Raw genomic sequence first — 24862 nt, forward strand, 5'->3', positions numbered from 1 at the left:
GTCATGAATTTTGCAAGCACCGATGATTTATGTATTAAGGCTCTTGAAGACAAGGCAATTATTGATGCTCATAAATGGTGGTACTTCCATGGAGAAATATACCAACACCTACAACCCATTGCCATCAAAGTTTTGTCACAAGTAAGTTCTTAACTCTTAAGATTCTAATTTCTAAATTCTTCATTCTTGTTGATGAATATTGAATTTATATTTACAATTTATATTCATAACTCTTAACTCTCTAATTTCAAAATTGAAAATCTTGATAGGTTGCTAGTTCAACATCATCCGAGAGGAAATGGAGCACATACTTCTTCATCCACTCAATAAAACGCAATAGACTACGTTCCAAGAAGTCAGAAGACTTGGTCTATATGCATTCAAACTTGAGGCTCCTAACACACAAAGACAATACCAACAAACAAGGGGAGGCAAAGCATTGGGATGTTGAACCAAAGCATGCAGAGTTGGATGATTCAATTGCCCGCCTTGATGCAATTGGAGTTGATGATGATGATGACCTACCTAGTGATCATGAGGCTGCTCCCGAGGCTGAGATTGCTAGTACCACTACCAATTGCACTATTTGTGCTTCTAATTTGCCACAAGAGGAGGAGGATGATATGTTTGATGACTTTTGATGATATTTGTCATTTGATCAGTGATGGTTGATTGTTAATTTTGACGTTATTATTTTTGAAGTGAAACATTGATATGGTGGTGTATTTTGGCATTTTGCTATTTTACTTTACTATTAGTCTATTAGCATAGTTGACACTTGACAGTGTTGATGGTTATAGCGTTGGTCGGTATCCTTCTCTGAGCCGACAGAGCAAATCTAAATGTCTAATTGGCCTTCCGGCCTTAGACATTTTGTGAGATCATTTCATATGTGTATCGACTTAATATTTATATGCCCTTGCCGATTTTGTATTTCAAATTAAAACTAATTGTTATCTCGCCACCTTTGGTAAAAGTCGGATTAATTATAATATAACCGATGTCTAATAAAAGAGACGTGTTGGTTGGTAAGCCAACTTTTGGTATATGTCGTGTTGCTTGATCAAGACGTGTTTGGGTATATAGATCGGTTCACTCCATCTCCTTTGGCAATTCGAATTCATCATCAATCAGATCATATTCTTCTTCGGCAGCACAGTGATATCCTTCAGCAATTCGTGTTCTTCTTTAGTAGGACAACTTCATTCTTCAGTTGTCTGTGCTCTCATCTTCAAGACAAATCAATTGATATAGAAGTCAGATCGAGCAGAACTGATTATCTTACCGCAGTCCTCATTCCTACAGTAGTTTGGATTGCATACTGCAGTCTAGGGTGAATATATATAGCTTCAAGTGTGAAGCAAAATCATTGTAAAGTCTCTTGACATAATTAAGATAATAAAGACATATTCATTGCTGGGTTTTTCACCTTCAAGAGGAAGGTTTTCCCAGGGTACATTCTGTGTTATTGTGTTTGAATTATTGCTTATCTAATCTGATCATAAAACTTAACAGACAATGGTGTATTATGAATTTATTTGCTGCTGCATTTATGTATATATTTTTTATTTTTTTATTTTATATGTTTTTGTATGGACGAACCCAAAGTGAAACCAAACCCACCCCCAAAAAAATGAACCCAAATCTCAAATCAGAATCCGAATCGGGACTGGCAACTTACGTGTTAATATAAAGATATTTCAAAAAACGTTATTCTATATATTCATTTCTAAGCAAAATATTGAACCTATTATTCTATATGGCCTCTCCAACTCAGAAGGATGCTTCTAAGCAAAATAAGGAACCTATTATTGGGAATAATGTGGAGCCCAAACAGATTGATATTGAACATACAGAAACAGGTCTCTTTGATGTCGAAATGGAACTGTAATGTCCGACTCCCCACTTTTAGGCCCTCATATTGTACAGCTATTGATGGTCTCTAGGTTGGTGCCAACATGGTCAAGGGAGTAGTTTGATGCTGCAACTGTGTTCAGATGGGTTAGTGAAGTTGAATGACACTTTCTAGGGTGATTTTGAACATGTCCAGGACTTACTATTTGTAGTAAGTTACTAATTTTCGGAAGTGTCAATTTCAACACCGATTAGTCAATTGGGAGACTTGTTATTTTTAGAAGTTACTATTTATAGTAACCGCCATTTTTGGCAGTTGGCCATTGCTTCAGTCTCCTCTAAGCTTCAACATGCGGCATCTTCAGTTTTAGAGCCTGAATAGTTGCGCCTATGTTTACCATATTACTATTTATAGTAAATGCTACTTTGGGGGAATTGGGCTGAGACTCAGCTTTAGTTCTCCAGTTGATTCATGGATCACCTCTTAGGGATCTTTCAAAGGGTTTCATAGACACTGTTCTTGGTAAGTCATTGGCACAATGGGCTCCAACCTTATCATTTATAGTAAGGCATCAGATGATCGGGCACACCTTGGTGACCTTCGAGGAGTTAGCAAAATTATCAAAAGATTATTATTTTGGCTTATATTAATGATTGGAGGATTAATTTAATTATTATTAAAGTTGAATGCTTTAATAATATTAAATTAAATTAAAAGGTTATTAAAAGGGGTATTAATTAATAATTTAATAAAGCCAATGTATTTAGCTAACTTGGGCACCCATCATGGAGATATTAAGTTATATCAAAAAGCAAATATTTAATGTGCTTTTTAATGATTAAAAAGGCACATAGAAAATCATGCCCTTTGAGGAAGATATAAACAGATAAAAAGCAATCAATTCCTCATTCATTATTAAGATTGCTTTTTCAAGAATTGGAGCAATTCTAAGCAAGGGTTTGCTGCAATTGGAGAATTTCAGGCTTTTGGGAATGAAGACTCCCAAGAGTTTGAATGCTTGTAGGTGTGGAACATCATCCAAGAGCATTGATTTCAAGAGGCTTAATTAAGGGGCTTCAACTGAGCTTAATTTCACAAAACTTGACAGAGAATTCAAGAATATGTTCAAGGATTATTCATCTGCAGGTTGAAAGCATTCTAAAGGGCAGATTTGAATAGTTATTGAGCACATTTCAAGAGGAATATCATTGCAACTTCCAGTCATACCAATTTGAGGGTTTCAAAAGGAAGTGTGTGGCTTTCCTAGGGCCTGTTTTTGACCAAACAAGACTGCAAAGGGGCATTTCATCTTCTCCCAACCAGCTGCCCTCATTCTAGCTTCCACATGCTCAAACTCGGACGTTTGAATTTATCGTATGCAATTCACCAATCTAGCCATGAAAACCCAGGATTGATCATCAATTTCCAATATTGTGATTATTGCCTATAGCTGGTCAACAAATATTATCAGCAAATAATATATTATCTATTGCCAAGAGATTCGGGTATGTTTATATTTAACTAATTTAATTCAAGCAAGCAAGGGTTTAACTGTGAAATTTGTTGTTTTAAATCAAATAGTTAAATTGCAATTCACAGTTTATTTCCAGCATTATATTTCTATTCCAAAAACATCAAATCAAAAAAAATAAAGAGCAATTAAATCAGAAGTTAGAAAATATCCCTCAATCAGAAAATTAAAACTTCAGAACAAGGGGAGACATTACAGGAATGCATTGAAAAAGCCTTTTTGGAAGACCCCCTATTTGATGGGGAGATGAGGTAATTAGATCCTAGACTACAACTGACCCCAAGTCTAACTCTGAAAAGGCCCCGAACAAGAAGAAAGAACCTCAGCCCCTTGGTCCAAAAAAGACACAGCAGCTAGCTTTGGAGACTTTGCAAGAGAGGCAAATAAAACTAGACAGGCTCTTAGATCATCCAACCAAGCATTGGTTGACTTAGCACTAATCAGAGACTCTAACCTTAAAGAGGGTGATGAGGCTTTTGGCAAAGAATTGGTGATCTCATGCATGAACGCTTTATATTCTGGGTCAGAATATGATTCCTTTCCTTTGCATAGGCCTCCACTTGGGAAGTAGGACTCAAAGAAGAGAAAACTTAATGATAGGCCAAAACATTTTGATTCCAGTACAGTTTAGAAAGTGTCAAAAAAGGGTAAAGAGGACAAAAGTGACAAGATGGCTAAATGTTTTGATAGGCTTTACAAGAATCAAACCCCCCTGTTAAAATGTTTTTCATGACACCTCGAACACATAATAAAATACTAAGTATTCTATCCTCTCTTGAACAAGGAAACCTCAAATGCTAAACTTTGTGATCAAGGCAGGCAACCCCAAGGTTTACAATGCGAACAATCAACTTTAATGTTGGATAGACTTAGTGAATATGAAGTGATTTTGCTGGTAACACAAAGGGACTTACGCTTTGCTGGAACGTGGAAACTAACTGATTCAAACTCAAACAAAAGACAAAAGGGAAAGGATATAGAGAAATCTAATCTAACACCTAACAATGCAAGATATGATTGTCTTAGTGAAACCAAACCAAGCTTTGCTTTGCCATGAAGAAACAACTACACAAAGATGGTGCAATCTTCTAAGGGTACGCATATGATTTTCATATCACTTATGCACATCAACACCATGAACAATGAGCATAGAGCAATTGAAATTAAGCTTTCAAATGAGTTCAGACTAACCATGCACTACAATTTGCAATCAACAAATTCCAAATGGTATGAACATATAGGCTTCACCATGAATCAACAACAATATCTCCCATTCAACAAATCAACTTCATGTAAACAAATCTAAACTTGAGAAGTAGAAATCATGCAACATGTTGAAACAACACACAAAATCCACCATATCTTCAATGAAATCATATGTTTATTCACATAGCCTTGGCAACAATCTCTTATCTTCTCCTCCTACTTTACTATACTTGCTATATATCTATCATCTATCAGCTATTAAACTATACAAATGAGAAGATTGAGCCTTATATAGAGATCTCTATTACAAATGAATGGCCAGGATTGATTTCAAATTAATGGCTGACATAATTCAAGACAAACCCTAATTAGGGTTAGTTAAACTAACACCTTACATTGAATATTGACCAATGAGATTGTTATATTGCTTTGGACACATGTCCTCCTTTGAATGTGGACCAATGAAAAAATGAGGTTAGGTGCATTGAATTCAGTGCCCTCCACATGTGTAGTTGTCGATGAGTCAAGTTCATTGAATTTGAACTTGTCAATGTGGCATCTCCAGATTGTTTAATGATAAATAAGTGCCACCTCAGCCTGCATATCTCTTGATACTCAACATTTCCAAGCTTTAGATTGATTATGATGGATCATATTCCCAAATTGCATATCTTTGATGATAAGGTTTCTAACTTTGCTCAACTCTTTTGAAACTATCACTTGCATTTCACTTTCATGTTTGGGAATTCTTCTTCTTTGTGATGCATTTCCACTTTCAACCTTGGAATCTTTAACCTCCTTGGACATTTTGAGATGTTTTCTTCTTTCCTTCATTGTTGCCATCATTGTGAAATCTTCTCCATGTTTTGAACTTGAGAAGTTAATATCCCTGTTTACATTGTGAAGTTCCTTGTGGAGTCTTCTCCATGCCTTGAGATAATCTTCGTCCTTAAAATCATGAAATTCCTCCTCGCATTCATTCCCTTGTTGTTGTAGTGCATCCCATATAGCAAAGTCCTCATGTTGATCTTGGATAAAATCCTTCCTTGTAGAGCAATTAGAACTCGAACCTTGATTCCTCTTGTTATCCTTTCCACATTGCATCTCATATTGTTGAGGCTAAAGTCTTTCATCTTTCTCATTCATCTTCTTTGAAATTCATGAGCTTGTTTTTTCTTAGTTGAGCAAACCTCCACATTGTTGAGTTCATTCTCTTAATGAAGTGTGAATCTTGCCTTGAATGTGTGGATCATGTACTTGTATTGGTGAATCCTTCATTCTCCTTCATACCTGAAAAAGAAAGTAATACCTTGAATTGTAAAAGTGAATGAAACCCTTAATGAAATGCAAGACTATAACAAAATGAAAGTTTAAACCCTTGCATTATTAATTCATATTGAAGAACTTCAAAAGAATAGGCTTCCTAATCATTCTCAAAACCTTGTAACTAATTCACCAATTCAAGAAAATGATTGTAACTAATTCATAAGCAGGTCAGCCCATAAAATTTAAATTTCACTTTTATTTTCCAAGGCGCCAAGACTGACGGTTGGCCAGCATAAATGGATGTAAATTTATTTATTAAAAGCAATTCCAACTCCAATTTGCTAATGAAGTTGGCCATGCTTGAGATCTATGACCACAATTTATTTCAGCAATGGGATGCCCTATGACAGCAATCTGATCTCCATAGATGTTTGCTTTGACATTAACGACAATAATCCAACAGTTCGAACCTTGATGTCAAGAACCACAACACCGCAACTTAACCATCACACTATGTCATGCTACACGCATAAAAAACATCATTACTCCTATCAATGTACATCATCATATAAAGCATCCTTGTCCAAATAGGCCCACACCACATTTGGACAAGGGCGAAACAAATCCACTTGACTTTACCACTATCTCCAACAATCTCAATAGTAAATTACATTTGCACATACAACTGATAGACTAAAAAAATCCCTCAAATGACCCCAAGCCTATATTTACAAGCCCACTCTCAAGAGAAGATGAATTTTGCATGCAACAAAACATTCATCATATTACATGTTTCTTTTGTCTTTTGGTGACACCAATACTAGTCCAATCATATTAGTACATTTTATCAACTTACAGTTTATATTATGAAGCGTACATCCTAACTCATGAGACCCCCCCATTCCTCATTTCTTACATATATTGGTATATTTTTTGGTGTTAACATCCAGCTTCTTTTCAGTTATAATTAACCAAATTCCATTTGGATAAACATAAGCATAGTCTTTACCATGTCCTCACTCTCAAATGCATCTATTCTACCAAAAAAAAAAAACATTTAGAAGAATTTGACAAGACAAAAACAGATATATGTTGCCTCTATGAAACTTTCAATAATCAAGCCTTTGGTGTATGTTTTGTTGGGTGCAACTCTCAAGATGTCATCTTCGATGATTGTTTTGTCCATTGTCCAATCTATAATGGAAGGAAGAGGTGATGAAGGGTAGTTTGGGAGGATTATAAGTTAAAGACATAGGGCCAACCTGATTTTACAGAAAAAACCGGGTCTATCTGCCTTTTGTCTTAAATCAAAGCATTGTTATGTATCTATATGGCTGTACTTGTTATTTCTCATTCATCTGCAGCAATCCAGGGCAGAGTGAAGGACATCATGAACAAATATGAAGGAGATGAAGGTGACAAGCAATTGACATAACTGCCTTATGATTTCAGTCCCGTTATATGAGAAACTCATTGGGAAAAGGTGCCCAACTTTGAGACAGTGATGGAAGATGCTGATATGTGTGCTTGCGAAGAATTTGCAGGAGTTTCATTGACAACACATCACAAAACGAGCACCTAGAACTAGAAATAGATTTAGCAGCTGAAGCATCAAACTCAATTTTTCTGCTTTCTTTATTTTATTAGAGGCATCCATAAACTCAAAAATACCATCTCAAGTTATGCATGGGAGAAGCTGTTCAAAATGATCAATAAAATGTAATAAACACCGTTCTTTACTTATTTTTTGAAGTTTTCTGTTTGATGTTTGGATGTTTGCAAGTAAACCAACACAGAGTAGGAAATACAAAGACGATATTTGTAGCAAAGAAATAACAGAAATATATTCAAAATACTCAAATGATATAAAGTTATAAACCCACAACTGGAAATTACAATCAGATTTATTGCAAATGTGGACAGCAATATATAATCATTTTCTACAATACCCAGATGGCCAATTGGCTTCAGAATGACAATACAAGCGTACCCATAAAATCTGAACATGCACAAGTCTGATTTTGCACTTATATCAGCAAATTGGAGCTCCCAAACATGGACACCACACCTTCTAGGATAGCTCTTTTTTCACAAACTGAATGTCACTGAGTAGATAAGCCCTAGACGCCTCCAAAGCAACACCAAATCCTCCAGAACCCTAGGCGCCACTCTTCACAAACTCCCATGCCTAGCTTGTACGCCCAGCAAGGTGGATGGTACGACTGGAAATGAGAGATAAACAAACAATTAAAAATTCAAATGAACTTTGCTCTCATTGCCTTTAAAACCTGCACTTTGAATCCTCTGTAGAAACCACAAAAATAATCTCAGATTAAGTCCAAATGTGATTCCTAAATGAAACTACCAATCAATCTTCCACGTGAGATCTTTCACCAATGAAGATGTTCTTTGTGAAAGTTTTCATCCTCACAAAGCCAAGGATGAACAAGTTCAATCCAGTAGAGTTCTGTAATAAAATCTAATATCATACATGTTTAAAATGAACTCAAGAATGCCTTTTTATTCTCCTACAAGGCTGTTGACGTGTATTTTGTACACTATCAAACACAGAATAAAATACCTAAAGGTACCTTATCCTCTCTTGAGTAAAGCCTCTGATTGCTGAAGATATCGCGAAAAAGGATCAATCAGGATGACTTCAAGGTTCTTGTATGTAGGGTCTCTACGTATGGATAAGCTCTCTGTGGTATGATGTGATTTGCTGGAATCACAAGGGGACTTACATTTGATGATTGAACGTCTGATCTGCTTTGAATATTGCTGGAACACAGGCTCTTGCTAGCTTTGATTTGAAAAAAGGAAAAAAGAGGAGGGTGAGGAAAGAATCTAATCCGAACACTAAGAATGTAAGAGCAATGAATGATCTTTGATGAAATTCTAACTAAGTCTTGTTTTGACATCGCTAGACCATCTCCACGAGGCTAGTGCGATCTTCGAAGGAAAGCTTTATAATGTTCAAATCATCACTGCAGGCATAGCCACATCACGCTGATGCATATCAATGAAGAAGCGATAATTGAAGTTAGGCTTAAGCTGAACGATTCCAGTTGACTACACAAGGCAAGTCTGCAATCAACAAACTGCTAGTAGTATGGATATACGAATTTCACCATCAATCAAGCACATTTCTTCCACTCATCTAATAACATGAAATCAAATATGAGAAGTATAAAGACCATGCAAATTGTCGAATCGACCCATAAATTTCACCATTTCTTCAATGAAGTTACAAGTCTTTTACAACAACATCTTGGCAACAATCTTTGCCTTCTCTCTCTACTCTACTCTAATTGCTATTCTATCAACTAGCTAATCACCTTCTAACTACTCTCTATCTGTCTTCTAACTGCTTCCAACTATTCCTATTCTCTAACCCCTCTAACTATCACCTTTACAAAATGAAATGCCAGGGCTTATATAGTGCCCTCAATACAATTCGATGGCTTAGATCAATTCGAGATCAATGGCCAAGATTCAACAATGAAAACCCTAATTAGGGTTTGTTACAACCATTACATAACATTTAATGCCTGACCAATGATAAAATTGTATTGCTTGGACACATGTCCTCTCTAGAAAATTCCACCAATGGATAGCTGGGGTAGGTACATCGGAGTTTGTGCCACCTTCCATGAGTTAGGTACATTGAATCTGGACATGCGGAGGTGGACCACACTGACTGGAGGAGTGATGATTGGGATGCCACCTCATTTGACACTTGTAACTTGGTAGATATTCAACTTGATGTTGTTGAGAAGCTAGCTTTAATTAATTCATCTGGAACTATCTACTTCTTCAACGAACCCTTTGCTTTGACTTCTTGTGTCCTTGATGTGCAGGACGATTGATGTACCTTGCCTTGGAATACTGGATTGGAGAAGTCGCCCTTGATGACGTTAGTCCAAAGAAGGCCGTCCTTGTCGATGCTAGACTGGAGGAGGTCGTCCTTGTCCTTGCTTGATCGTCCTGGATGAGACTGTCCTTGATCTGGCTTGATTTTCCTTGATGAGAGCCTTCCGACTTGTAGATCCTTCGAGTTTGGGAGTCGCCATCTTGATACCTACACAACATTTCAAAATTAGTAACATGTTTTGCAACGTGGAAATATAGACTAGAAAGAGGATTTAAGTTTTAAATTAGGAAACCTCATGATAAATCTTTGAATTATCATTTCCTAAATTTAACTAAGCCACTTGAATTTGAAAATTGAAAATTCAAAATTGAGACTAGGAGAATCTCGCCATACCTCCACTTGAGAACTAAATCTAAGAAAAGATGCAAAATTAAGCAAGTTTGCTAGGCAAAATGTGGATCGAAGTCTTCAAAATGTGCTTCTTCTATCAACTTCACCACCTCTAGCCTTCAACGCCTTGAGGAAAATTCGCTCCACCTCTGGCCCTCAACAAAAATCGCTCCTTCCTAGACCAAATTTCGCACCTTGTTGCTCTTCTCCAAATCGCACTTGAGTGAATGAGTGAATGATGGATTAACATCGCTCAAGATACCCCCACTATATAGGCGCTTACCATTGCAATTTTCCATAGGCCGACTTGGAAAATAGGCCAAAAATAAATAAAAATTTAATAAAAGAAGAGGCCGACTTTATAAAAACATTAAATAATACCCCAAGCGCCCCAATTTTATTTTTAAATTAATAATAATTAATTTTAAATGCCTTTATAATTAAAATTTCGATTTTTTAAAGGCATAAATTAATTATTAAATGTTTTGCGCACTTATTAAATGTCAATTTAATTTCAAAAATATTTCAAGGTTTTATCAAAATTGGCATTTAATGTGTCATAGATGATATTGGCGCCTAGACATGGCAAGATAATGGACATCAACAAGATCGCTCTGGTCCCTGGGAGAGGGACAGGAGCGCCCTTACACTTTAGCATTGTAATTCTTGTTTTTCACGTTCAACACTTCATCCTGGACGTCCAAAATGGCATTTTACTTGAAATCTTGAGTTTGATCTATTCAATTTTTGGAACGAATGCTCCTTAGAACCATTTTCGCCCTGGTCCCTTGGTGAGGGACAGGAGCGATTTTGCCTTTTGCCCTTTGTTTTTGTCTTTTCCAATCGCCAATGCAAGTTGTGAGGTAGGCAATGGTCATTATTGTTCGTCCTATGCATGTTCAATTCGCCCTCTCAAGACAAAACGAGCTCTTCTAAGGATTTTCGCCCTGGTCCTCCAGTGAAGGACAGGAGCGATTTTTGTATTTGAGCCTAAGATTATTGATTCTTGGGGTAATTTCTTTGTTCACCATCTTCTTAAAGGCATTTCTGACTTTGCACAACCTTGCCTTGGCGTGGTCTTGGAAGGAAATGATTGTTTTAATGAATATCGCCTTGGTCCTTGACTAAAGGACAGGAGCGCCTTTTAGTTTATTGCACAAATTCTTAATCGTATCAACCTTGAATCACTTTCTAGACGTAGAATATCATTCCCCCCTTCATCTTGAGTCCTGGAAGCAAGAAATAGTATTTAACAATGCTAGGTAATTAAGTATTTTGAAAATTTCGCTCAGGTCCCTTGGTGAGGGACAGGAGCGCCCTAGCCATTTTTCATCTACTTGATGGCCTTTGTTACTTCATTCCTCCGTGAAACCTTTTGAACATCATTTTGACCTTGCGTCTTGACTTGGATTCGTCCGAATTTGGAGAGGAAGGTTAGCTAATGTGTTTTTCGCCCTGGTCCCTGGGAGAGGGACAGGAGCGATTTTGCATTTATAAGCTCACTTGTGTTTTGCTAGCTTCGAAAATTATCTTCAACGGATCGATTGCGTCTTCCTTCACCCACCTCAAACGCGAAACTTGCCTTCCTTTTGCCAAAAACTTGTCTTGAGGGAAAATCGCTCTGGTCCCTTGGAGAGGGACAGGAGCGCCCTGGCCTTTATGAGCTCATTTATGCCTTGTTAACTTTCAAAACTATCTTCAATGGGTTGATTACGTCCTCCTTCATGCCTTTGATGTCTCAATTTGTCCAAACAAGGTCAGGAATGACTCCACTAAGCTTTTTCGCTCTGGACCCTTGGTGAGGGACATGAGCGCTTTTCGCTCTGGATCCTCAGTGAAGGACAGGAGCGAAATTTGACTTTTTGAACTCTCCATCAGGATAATTTTTATGGAATATAACATTTAAGTATAAGTGACATTTTCAGACCTCCAGGAGTTATATTGCAAAATCTAGTTTTTTGAGGTTTTTCAGTTTCCAGACTTAGTCAAATTTCAGGATCAGGACATTCCAGACTTAGCCAAATTTCAGGATCAGGACTTTCAGACTTAGCCAAATTTTCAGGATCAGGACTTCACTCCAGCCTATCCTATTGATCTCCCCGACAGCACTCAAAATGCAAAGGCTAACTAACAAAACCCTAAAAGACCAAAAAACAAACCCTAAAAAGCAAAAAAGCAAGGGTCCCCATTTGCAATGGGGCGATGTGTGAAAACGTCACAACGAAGGCGCACACCCCTTTTAGGGTTTTCAAATATTTTCTTTTATTTTATTAATCCCTTATGTCTCCATGAGTTGCTGCTCACCCCTAGAAATCACTTTATTTGATATTTTGAAATATACTTTTTAACTCCCTAGGCGCCCACATAAAGTCACTTTATTAATTGCAATAACATTAAGTTAAATATTTAATTTAACTTTAATACTTAAATGTTATTTAAAATAATACCCCTGGACCACATTAATTGCCAAAACAACATCATCAAATGCATTTACCAATTTACCCAAAATATTAACACTACCAACTGACCATGTCAGTGTCCAGACTGTCACTTACTAAATATAGTTAAAACAGACAATTTGTCTGAAACCCCTCCAAAAAGAGTCATGTGAATCTAACCTCAAAGGTACTCCTAACAATGTCGGATTAGCTGGACTGAACAGTCACCACGCCCCAAGAGTTCCCTAATCCTGACTCATTAACCTGTGGAAAGCCGCTAAATAGGCTGACGGTCACCAAGCTATCAACACATAGGAAGGGGACATTACATTAACTGTGTTTTTGTTTTGTTTTCCCTATGTTCTTTTGTCACATCAAACCGTAAATTGCATAATAAGAACTTGCTAAATACTCGCAGCAAGCACGGCAAGTCTACACTACAAACCACTGTTACAAGACTCACAGAGCATATCAAACTCAACAGACTCGCCGAGTCCCGTGGAACAGACTCTGCCGCGCAGGCAGAAAATAATAAGTTAAAAAAAAAAACATGACATTATTTTAAATGAAAAAAAGGGTTAATATGTTTTGTTTCTCGAGGATGATGTGGATGAGGATATGGATGTCACTGAGCGTGAGCCTGAACCTCAGACACAGGCAAAGATCATGGCTGCAGAACATTACAGGACCTATCTTAGGTGCACACGTAGGACAATTGCGGGGTCGACTGATATTGGCTCCTTTGAGCCTTAGATTTCTAGGCTCTAGCTTTTATGTTGAACTTGATATATGTTTTGAACTTTTGATGACATGGATTTCATATTCCATGAATTTTGTAGACATTTGACAGTATCTATATTTCTAATGTGTTATTTAGTTTAGCTTATTTCCTTCAGTGCAAGCCTAAAATTTGCATTTATACTTATGTGATCAATGTAAACTTGTCTATGTGCTTCTATTTGATGAAATTATTGTGTCTAATGTTTTTTTATTAAAAAATGCATGAAAGAAATTTAAAATCGTTTAAAATCTTTGAGTTTCTTGGGTTTTTCAATTTGCCGAGTCTGGGCGCCAAGTCCGAGTCCGAGTCAAAAATCAGCTTGCCGAGTCCAAGGCGAGTCCGAGGCTTGTAACTATGCTACAAACTCACGAGAACTCGAAAATGGTGAGGCAAGTTCGTGGTCAATGTACTTGGCCAGCAAAATTCTTCACAAGTCCCATAAGTACTCAACAAGTTTGAAAACTATGCCTAAAACCCTTCATCAAGGTGCCATGCAAGCTAAATACTCATCTTTGTGTTCTTGCACACTCGTTGCATCTTGCAAACTTCTCAAGGAAATAAACATGAGCATGCTAGGGACCTTGGACATTTTACACATCCACACTAACGTCTAGCCCCGAAATTCAAACTTTCAATTGCCAAAAGCCTTACCATTTGGCCTTTCTACATTTTTGCAATGGCTCTTTCACAAAAAAAACCTTATAAATACATATTAAATCCTCCATTTGAATCTCTCTAGCATTCTCTTGCCCTCCCTTTAATCTCTCTCACTATCTTTTGCTTGATTGGAAGCTCATTTGCAATTTCTTGCAATCTCTTGGCATTTTCCTACCATTAACTCTACTCTCTAATTCCTCCATAGCCATACCTTCCAAACTACCTACAAATTTCTCCTCCACAATTCCTATTGAACCTTGCTGAATCCACTTCCTACTTTCTTCACTGCAGAGACGGCAAACACACACTAGTCATCCTCAGGGTTTTGCCTACACTCCTTTTGCACTCTCCACAAATCACTACAAACACTTTATGACCTCACACACCCATGATTTTTTTATACTTGTTGACACCGAAACATACCAAACAAAGGCTTGATTGAGGTAATCTCCCTAATAAACTTCACTATTTCTTCTCCCCCTCCATAAATTCTGCAAATTATTTCTCTTCATAGGTTGTTCTATTTTGAAAGCTACAGACACTGCAATAATTTTGGTAAATGACAGCATAAATTTTTAGAGACGTACAATGCAAGAACACTACTGTCTATTAAAGGACGAGGGCATGCCCAAAGGGTCAAGAGCATGACTCGCACTGTGATTGTACAAGTCACGCAATTGTATAGGTCACCAGCATTGTAATGTCCCCATTTTGAAGAAGAATTGATTAATTAATTTAATTAATTAAGTTGTCCAATTTATTGATATATTTTATGGATAGCTTGATTCATTATTTTAATTAGTAATATTAAGTTAATTATTTATAAAGTTATCAAATAAATTAAAATTAAAAGATGACTTTCTAAAAGATGACTAATTAAATATTATTTCATAAAGTCGCTTCTAGAAGCTTCTGGATGCTGGAGTAAAAAAGTATAAAGGAATATCAAGAGGAAGCTTCAAGGCAGATTGGAGTATTGATATTTTAATTGAATTGAATTGAATTGGTTTTGTAGAACCGAGAGGTGTCTGCAGACTACGGTCTTTGGCAACGAAAACTCCCATAGATTGCATAACTGAGGGAGTGGAAGACCTTTCGAGGGGTTGCAGCTGAGAGTGGAAGATACTCAGTCTTCCATAGTGTGCTTATTGAGTTATCTACTTTTTCATGGTGGATGGGATTCAAGGTATTTGCAGATTATCAAATTGAATGCCCATTGTGTGTCGATTTTTATTGTAGGAAGAAGGTAGTATCATTGCAGACATTTTGGAGGGGTTGTTTAGATAAATCATAAAAGTTGATCAGAATTGCAGACCTGTACCAGATTGGGTTTCATCATATAAACCCACGATTTGGTTCTTCCTTCATCATTTAAGCATTGTACCATACCTTGGAGATCAGCGATATCATTGGCAAAGGAGAGCGATGTCTTTTGAGATATTTTGAATGAGCATTTGTAAGGAAACCAGCAGCAAATAAGGTCTGAAGTAAAATCGTGCCAGGCCAGCAGTCCCATCGATTTTGCTCTTAGTCCATCATTGAAGCTTCAAACATCACAATGAAGGTTGACGATTTGATTAGAGGATAAGGGCGATTCATTTGGTGACAAATGGAGGTGATTTGTGAGAGGACCGGCCTCAAATCAATTTCAAATCAGAATCGAACCTGACTGTCATTGCCCTTCGATTTGGCTCCTAGTTTGTGCATTTGACTTCCAAAACTTCACATTGAGAATGGCGATCATTTTGGTGGAGTTTTGGTGGAGTTTCGGCTGTCATATATTGAGATCTCAGTCCACATGTTACAGCAGCAGGGGCGGCATTGGTAGAGGTCCGATTTTCCATATTCGAGAGTCATAGAAATCAAACAATACTGGCTTCTCAAGGCGCCTTGGTCAGGTTCTTACTGATTGCTCTCATTTGTAATTCTTGGTAGTGTGAATGCATGAATGTAATCGCAGTCCTTGTGTCCTCAGACATTCTGAAAATTGTCCATTAATGACAGCTCATGTAATTGTTCTATAGCTGCCTATATCATGTTCTTAGACTGTCAATGTAATGATAATTCGTCCATCTTATGAATTAAGAAAAGACGAGTTGGGATTGCATCTAGTTACATTATCTTTCTGAGGATGCGTGACACGTGTTTGATGAAATGAGTGTTTACTGTTAGTTCTTGATTTTAAGGAGTATAATCATATGAGTCAGTTGTATATGCATCTTTTTGATCATTATCAGTCTTGAGGAATCATTAGAAGTTGTTTGTTAATGAGATATTGATGTGTATTGGTCAACATAGCAATCTGAAAACATTATCAGCATAACACGTAAACTACAAAAATGCATAACACTCAACCTGGACAGCAAATATCCCTTGATTTCAATCTTCAAAAGGACAGGGGATATTACAAGCATTACTTCTGGAAACTAATGTGCCCATTGAATCTCCTCTATGACTGGTGGGTTGGGACCATCTGACCCATTTTTCAGAATTACTTCTTCCAATCTGAGACAATTCCTAAGCATTCATTGTTAATGCATTAAGTAGCTTCTGCAAGATAAGATTTTCCTAACTCATTAATCTCCTCTATTCTGTTTTGATTTACTCATCTATGATATTAGATTGTCTGATTTATGCTTTCCAAACTGAATATGTTTATCAGACTGTAACTTTGATCTTGATTATGATATTGATATTGGATAAAGATGAATTAGATCGACGACCTGCTTAACATAGTTAAGCGTCAATCTAAATGCTATCGGGCTAGTAACCCGATAGCATATTAATGTCGATTCAATTGTGAATCGGCATTAATATACTATCGGGGTATTAACCCGATAGCATATAATGCTATTAGTTATTGTTTACTTAGACACCGATTCATTATCGGGTGTGTTTATATTGATCCATTATAATCTGCTTTGACACCGATTCATTATCGGGTGTGTTTATATCGATCCATTATAATCTGCTTTGACACCGATTCATTATCGGGTGTGTTTATGTCGATCTGTTAACATATACAAATGGCACCTTGATTTGTTATCATAAACACCGAAGTTAATCGGTAGACAGTCACGACCAAGTGACATCTTGGTCGGACATGTCTAGAAGACATGTCCGATCAAGGTGCCACTTGATCGTGGCTGCCTTGATATATATACATCATTCAAAAGAAAAGGAATGGCATTGAAATCGATACATGTTCATCCTTCAGACCTGCAGAAAAGAAATACAATAATATTATTGTCATAGTAATAATACCAAAATTGTAAATACACAATCTAGCATATAACTTGTTCATTAAATTGGAAATTGCAATAACATTTACATTCATAAGCCTTCCCCAATCTTCTACAGCCATCAATTTTCTAGACAAAATTCTTCCAACCCTTCCATGCCAATTTTGTAGCATAATTCTAGTTTCAATTCCTATCTCAGCTGTAAAGCCCCCACTTTGAAATATAATTTAATAATAAATAATAATAATAAAATTAAAATGCAAAAGAATAAAAATAAAAATTAAATTAAAATATAAAAGAATATAATTAAATATAATTAAAAATTAATTAAGTTAATGAATGGTCAAAAGACATGAAATGGAAAGTTGCGACTCCCTCAAACGTGACATATAAAAGGGAGAAGAGAACCTCATTTGAGGAGGGATAATTTTAGAATCAAAAGTACAGATCTGATTGTGAAAGGTTGTGTCCCTTTCAAAGGGCAGAAATAATGAAGAGTTGCACTCTTTCAAAGGGTGCTAATGGTGAAAGGGTGTGTCTCTTGCCAAAGGGCATACATGATGAAGAGGTGTGACCTCTCCCTCACATTGAGAGATATAAAGAAAGGGAATCAAAAGCATCCAGCGGGATCACCATCAATCAGATCAGATCAGAACAGTTATTAAGTTACAGGCAGTAACATCCTTGTTCTTGGTGGTATGCATGGGGATGTGCCTAATATGTATGCTTAATATATGACGCCTGATAATGTTCTTATGCAGAATTTAATGGTAATATTAATATAGACTGCAATATGTATGGCAGTCATACTTTATTACATATATATTCATAATACATTCAGCCCAATACTTGAGCTTCTGCTGACGCCTACTATGGAGGATGGGCTAGATTTGTGCTAAGGGAGAGCCTGTCTAATTGCAACCAATTAGGTGGTCCCGAGATGGGGTAAGGATCAATATCCCATAAACCTTGAGGGAGTAGTCCCAACATAGGGTAAGGGCCTGCATCCGTAAACCTTGAGGGAACCTGTTGTAGTTTGGTTTCTCAGCGCACTGGTAACGTAATTACCCCTTCCTCCCTTAGGATTAGGTAGTAACAAGGTTAGATCATAATATAGTGGGCTATGAATTATAAAATGTGGAATTAATTGAAAAAGGGATAATTACTTAATAATGCATTCAGAAATTCATGATAATTGTTGAAAACATGACAGCTTCCAAGTAGGGGACATTACATCAGCTCTAGTATTTTATTTGGTTATCGTTAAATTTGAACTGTTGTCATTATATAATATTTTATTAGAAAAAGAAACTCAGATTAGCACAAGTAGGCAAATACATTAGAAAGTGAAATAAACACTCCTAAACAACATTAGGAAACAATTTATTCTCTTTTCAGTTCTTTGCTCAAAGATACCTACAACCCACCATTGCCGAGAAGCCAGTATATAGTATAACTAGCATTTTTCGTCACCGCATGTTCACAAACATAATTGTTTCTTATATTTTTGGATTGAAGAATAACCTTGAGTGCAAACCATGAAGTAAAAGGAATACAGATCAAGATTCTGACACTATAAAGATGCAAATGTATTCCAAATTTTGAAAATCAGCAATGGGGCTTCCCACAAGACATTAACATGTAGATAAACTAATACCTGCCTGTTCTTATAGTGAGATGTTTGAGGAATCCATTGTGTTTATAAACATCATAAGCAGATAGATTTGACATTGGATCCTGCCAGCACTCTTGCACAATTGCAAGTACCTAAGAAAAAAGGTTCCAAATTAGCAGACACCAAAATACTAATATATGATCAAGAAACAGGAAAACCAATTCAACTTGAACTTCTAAGAGAAAGAACATTTCACTTGAATGCATTTTCAATTACATTCTAGGAACACATGTGAACAGTGTTAGTTTAGGATCAGACTGATAACAGAAAGCAGAAAATAAAAAATGCAACACACATAACACAGCAGTACCCTAGGAAAACCTCCCTCTTGGAGGTGAAAAACCCAGCAACAAAAGATCTCAGATTATATTAATTAAACTCGGTAACAGATTTACAATCTTGCTTCACGCATGAAGCATACTTCAAATTAAGGCACACATTAGGGCAACTTATCTTGTTGTAGGCGATACAATATGCTGAAGGCTATGTCCTTGAATACTTCGCTGCACTAGATGAAGTTCACTGTTACTGTGAATGGATTGGGCAGCCTTGAAAGGAAGTTCGCCAGCCTTGTATGATGTTCGCTCAGCCAAGAATGATGTTCACCCAGCCAAGTATGATGTTCACTCAGCCAAGTAAGTAATCAGGATGAATTCGCTGGACTGAAACACTAATTCGCATGACAAAGCCAGATCGCTGATCAGTAGATAGAGATAGTTCGCTGCTGTGTGAATTGGTCTTGAATGATTACAAATCAACTTGTATATATATGCCTCAATGGCTCCTAATAGACCTTAGGTCGGCCTTATTGTTTTGGCACCAAGAATAGGATCAGACCTATAAATTACAAGTTACATTCATATAGGTCTTGTCCAATACAATTACAAGTTACATATAGGTCTTGCTCAATTACAAGTTACATGTGACGCCCGATTAGGGCCAGACTTAAACAATGTTTACATATCAAATTGAACCATCAAAATGGCTAAGGCCGACAGGCGACTTAGCCATCAAGTGTATTAGGTTGGCCCTAGAAGGATCCGACCTAGCTACACATCAACACTCCCTCTTAGCTAGGGAGGATTCCTTCTCAATAACCGAGTCACATAGTGACAACCATCATGGCTACTCCCATGAAAAATGCAAACCACCATGACTACTCCTAGAGGGTGGGTCCACCATGGCTACTCCCATGGATGGAAACCAAATAAACATCATGACGTTCACCATAGCTACTCCCAAAGGGTGAACAAACACAAGTGCTAAGTCATGGAATTTCTTCCATGACATCCACCATGCCTACTCGCAGAGGGTGGATCTACCATACCTACTCCCAAAGGGTGAATAAACAGAAGTGCTACATCATGGAATTTTTTCCATGACATCCACCATGCCTACTTGCAGAGGGTGGATCCACCATACCTACTCGCAAAGGGTGGAACGAGGGCTTTCACCTCAAACTTCTCTCACGGAGAAGAATGCATTAAGAGGCTTCCTCTGAAGCTGAAATGTTAGGCTCATGAAGCTAAACTGGCATTTCCTCCTTTTAGAATAAGAAATCTTCAGAGTTGACATTTGACCTTGGCTCCTATTGAGGTGTCCCTATGTCAAATTCCACAAAAGAAGCTAGAGGAGTAGACCTGAATTTGCACTCTCGAGCATAGTGACCATACTTATCACACCTAAAACATTGAATGTGAGATAAGTCCTCCTTCCTTTTTGATTCAGAGACAGTATCTGATTCTCTGTCTTTATGCAACTTCCTTATTTTGCCTCTTTCCATACAAGTAGCAAGGACTTGATTTTTCACATCATAATGATCACGCTCAATTCCTCTTGCTATCAATCTTGACTCTTCTTAAATGCAATCCGCACAAAGACAATCAAACTTGGGAAGTTTCGATCTTGCACTAATTCCTTGAATGTAAGACTCCCAGGATGCAGGAAGACCATTAAGAGCCAACATGGTCAAGTCCTTGATGTCAATAACACGACCAATAGAAAAGAGCTCATCTCTCAACTCAGAGATCAGTAAGCAGTAACAGTTTCTCCTTTTGCCATCTTAATGTGATGAAGTTGTTGCTTTAAGGTTAGAGCATGGCTTGTGTTGTTGATCTCATACATCCCTTCCAATGTCTTGAACATATCTCTAACTGACGACATCTTGGAAATTACAGGCACAAGATGGTCCTTCACGAAGTCAATCAGGATCTTCTTTGCTTTGACAGCATTCTTCTTGAATTGGAGTTTCTCTTCTTGATCTTCAGGTTCAGGCTAATCTTTTCCTTCTACAAACTGAAGTAGATCATTCTCTTCAAGTGCAATAAGAACTCTAACCTTCCACGAGGTGAAGTTCAAAGCTCAATCAAGTCTATCTTCAACCTTTAAACAGGTCACCATCTTCAATGCTGGAAATTGATTGATGAAGGTGAAGTAGGAGAGAGTGCTTTGCTACTGTCAGACAGTCTGATAACGATCGCTTCAAACCTTGCTCTGATACCATGTTAGTTTAGGATCAAACTGATGACAGAAAGCAGAAAATAACAAATGCAACACACATAACACAGCAGTACCCTGGGAAAAACCTCCCTCTTGGAGGTGAAAATCCCACCAACAAAAGATCTCAGATTATATTAATTAAACTCAGTAGCAGATTTACAATCTTGCTTCACACATGAAGCATAATTCAAATTAAGGCACACATTAGGGCAACTTATCTTGTTGTAGACGATACAATATGTTGAAGGCTATGTCCTTGAATACTTCGCTGCCCTAGATGAAGTTCACTGTTACTGTGAATGGATTCAGCAGCCTTGAAAGGAAGTTCGCCAGCCTTGTATGATGTTCGCCCAGCCAAGTATGATGTTTGCTCAGCCAAGTAAGTAATCAGGATAAACTCGCTGGACTGAAACACTAATTCGCTCGACAAAGGCAGATCGCTGATTAGTAGATAGAGATAGTTCGCTACTGGGTGAATTCGTCTTGAATGATTACAAATCAACTTGTATATATATGCCTCAATGCCTCCTAATAGACCTTAGGTCGGCCTTATTGTCTTGGCGCCAAGAATAGGATCAAACCTATAAATTACAAGTTACATTCATATAGGTCTTGTCCAATACAATTACGAGTCACATATAGGTCTTGCTCAATTACAAGTTACATGTGACGCCCAATTAGGGCCAGACTTAAACAATGTTTACATATCAAATTGATCCATCAATATGGCTAAGGCCGACAAGCCACTTGGCCAAGTGTACAAGGTCAGCCCTAGAAGGATCCGACCTAGCTACACATCAACAAACAGGAGTTATGCTTTCTACTTGCAATGAAAATGGAAAGGTGTTATTAGAGTGCAAAAAAGGGTCTTCATTTATCAATAACTATAGTCTACAACACTTACTTATTGTTCCTGGTTGATCTTTGTGTAGAAACTTCTAATTGTTGGACATGGCAAACTAAAACCTCCTATGGTATAAAAATGATACCATTAATAATTGAAAAGTACATAGATCAATTCTTAAATATTGCATGAAAATACTTGACATATCACAAAGATAATTTGATGACAACCAAACCAGAATAGACAAGGAGGTCCATGAGGATTAAGAAAGAAAGATAATACATCAAACCCAAGCATTAAGCAGATAAAATTATATTGTTTAAGGTGTCAAACAAGCTGACTAGCAAAGGAAGCAAAATTGGAGAGCATATCTGCTCATACAACATTACATTATCATTCACATTTAAGGTAACTTGATGTAAAACTTGTCCAAATCAAAGGAGAATTCCTCCTTAACTAGATAATTTGGATTTCTTTAGTGCACCAGTTTATGCTTTTCCATAAAGGGAGATCCAAAGACCATTCTCAAGGGGTGTTCAGATAAAGACCATGTATTGACATTGTTGACTCTAAATTTTACTTTCAAAGCGAACAGCCTTATGGGAAATTCAGTGACGGGGAACCTATTGTGCAGAACTCACCGAATGACCTCCGGATTTAAGAAGCCGGCTCTTCCTTGTGGTTCAGGGAAAAGGGGGAGAAGAAACTTAAAGCAAAATGATCTAGACTATTTAGGTGATACGCCAGAGCATTTCGGAAAAACATCAACGGCATATAGAACCTAGAAACATCCAGTTTTAAAGCACATTCAACAATCTATATATCTAAATAGAACCATAAACAAGATACAACCAAGATTCCTTTTAAAATAAAGAAACATACATCACGCATCCACCAGATAACAAGTGCAAAACATAGTTTAATCGGCAAAGTATTAGACATGTATCTCCAAAGTCGTCAGAATTACAAGAATGCACAGAAAACTATCACAGCATACTGAAAACAGACATCACAGAGGCCATAGGCATAATTTGATTATCCTTTCCTCAGAAAACAATAATAGCTAAAAGGCTTAATTCGTATCTAGAATACTTAATTGTCCTTTTTCCTAAAATTTCTGAACCCCTAAAACAGGGAAAAACCAAGCATAAATAGAGCCCCCGGCTCGGCTAACAATTCAAAGCATCTGCCATCCTCCTGCAACCGCTTCTAACCAAAAAAACCATCGTGGCATCCTGCAGGAACACACCCAGCAAAACCGCTTCTGAAGTTGTTACTTCCACCTTGTCGTGCCATCTCCATACCTACCCGAACAGAAAATATTTTGACGCAAACCACAGCCAGAGAGACAGGTCACCATGGACAACACGCGGCAGCTCCGTGGACATCCGGAAAAGAGCGCATAAACATAAATGGGATGGGCAGCGCGGAGGCGCCATGTGTCCCTATCTTCGCACGATGTCGGGTGGGGTCCAACAGGATGCTCAATCATCAAAACCCGAGCCATTTGGCAAATCCGCATTCCCCCTAACCTCAAACAGAAAAAGCAGGCCATCAGGAACAACGTCGAGATGACATCTAGCCTATACATTGGGCACAGCTGGAAAGTCAAAAAGAAAGGGGTGCCACCCGATTAAAATGCCGCCTACAGACAACACCAAAATAATGTTTAACATTTCTTAGCGACTAAAAGGGGGCATTTTGTCTGCAGAATGCTAGAACCCAAAAATGTTGGTTCGGAGACCAAACTTCATGTCAGAATAGGTCAGACCAGATCGAAGACCCGCTGCAGTGGAGTCCATTTTTCCTCGGAGGGCAATGTTTGTGCTTCCAGACTCTGGTAATGTTGATCCAGACAGATTATCTCATCGAATGGCAAGCCTACCGGTTCGTCATGAACCAGTTTCAAGAGCGTGTAGAGTTGGGCGAGGGGGTGCAAGAGATGCTCGCCTCTTTCACTGAGATGGGATTGTTTAGGCCCTGGAGTAAGGTCCTATCCTGATGCAAATGCTCAACCTGATTTAAAACCTGCTCAACTTCCAGCACAGAACCATCCGCGGGGAATGGAGAAGGCAGGCCTAATGAAACAAACCTCTCTACGCGCTGCTTGATGTCCGGGACGGAGATCTGCAATGGCTCCAGCGCCATTGATACGTGCATGATCACTCTATGGTGGTTGATGACGACATTGGTTTTCTTGATCAATTGTCGGCGGTCTGCTATTTCCTTCGCTCTCAACTCTTCATCTTGAGCCGCATATAGCATCTGGATTAGGTCCTGAGCCACGGGAATCTTGGGACCAATGACGACCATAGAACTGTTGACGAGGGCTCCCGCTCAGGCACAGAGGCATTGCGCTTCTCTGATGAACCTCAGCACGGGCTGCAACGAGGGGCTGAACTGCTTAATTCTTTCCCAATGGGTAACATACAATTCCAACAGGGTCGGAGAAAAGTCTTGAGAAACCTGCACGAGGGGAGGAATACTTAGCAACCGTGAGACTTCCTCACTCTTTGTCGTTACTTCATGTTGAAGCTCCCTGCACTTGTCTTGCTCAATGACCACTTGGCTTTCCAAAGCCAGGATCTTGGCACTTCCATCCTA

General features: G+C 37.9%; 1 protein-coding gene across 2 annotated transcripts in view; it reads right to left on the reverse strand.

Annotated features, from left to right (window-relative positions):
- LOC131027396 (uncharacterized) overlaps positions 1 to 24862 on the reverse strand; it is a 203545-nt gene that overhangs the window by 107084 nt on the left and 71599 nt on the right. For both annotated transcript variants that reach the window (XM_057957438.2, XM_057957437.2), the window contains exon 4: positions 18898 to 19007. In XM_057957438.2, the coding sequence (XP_057813421.2) occupies positions 18898 to 19007 (110 nt within the window). The remainder of the gene's footprint in view (positions 1 to 18897; positions 19008 to 24862) is intronic.

The sequence above is a fragment of the Cryptomeria japonica genome, chromosome 1, assembly GCF_030272615.1.
Source record: "Cryptomeria japonica chromosome 1, Sugi_1.0, whole genome shotgun sequence".
NCBI classification, from domain to species: Eukaryota; Viridiplantae; Streptophyta; class Pinopsida; order Cupressales; family Cupressaceae; genus Cryptomeria; species Cryptomeria japonica.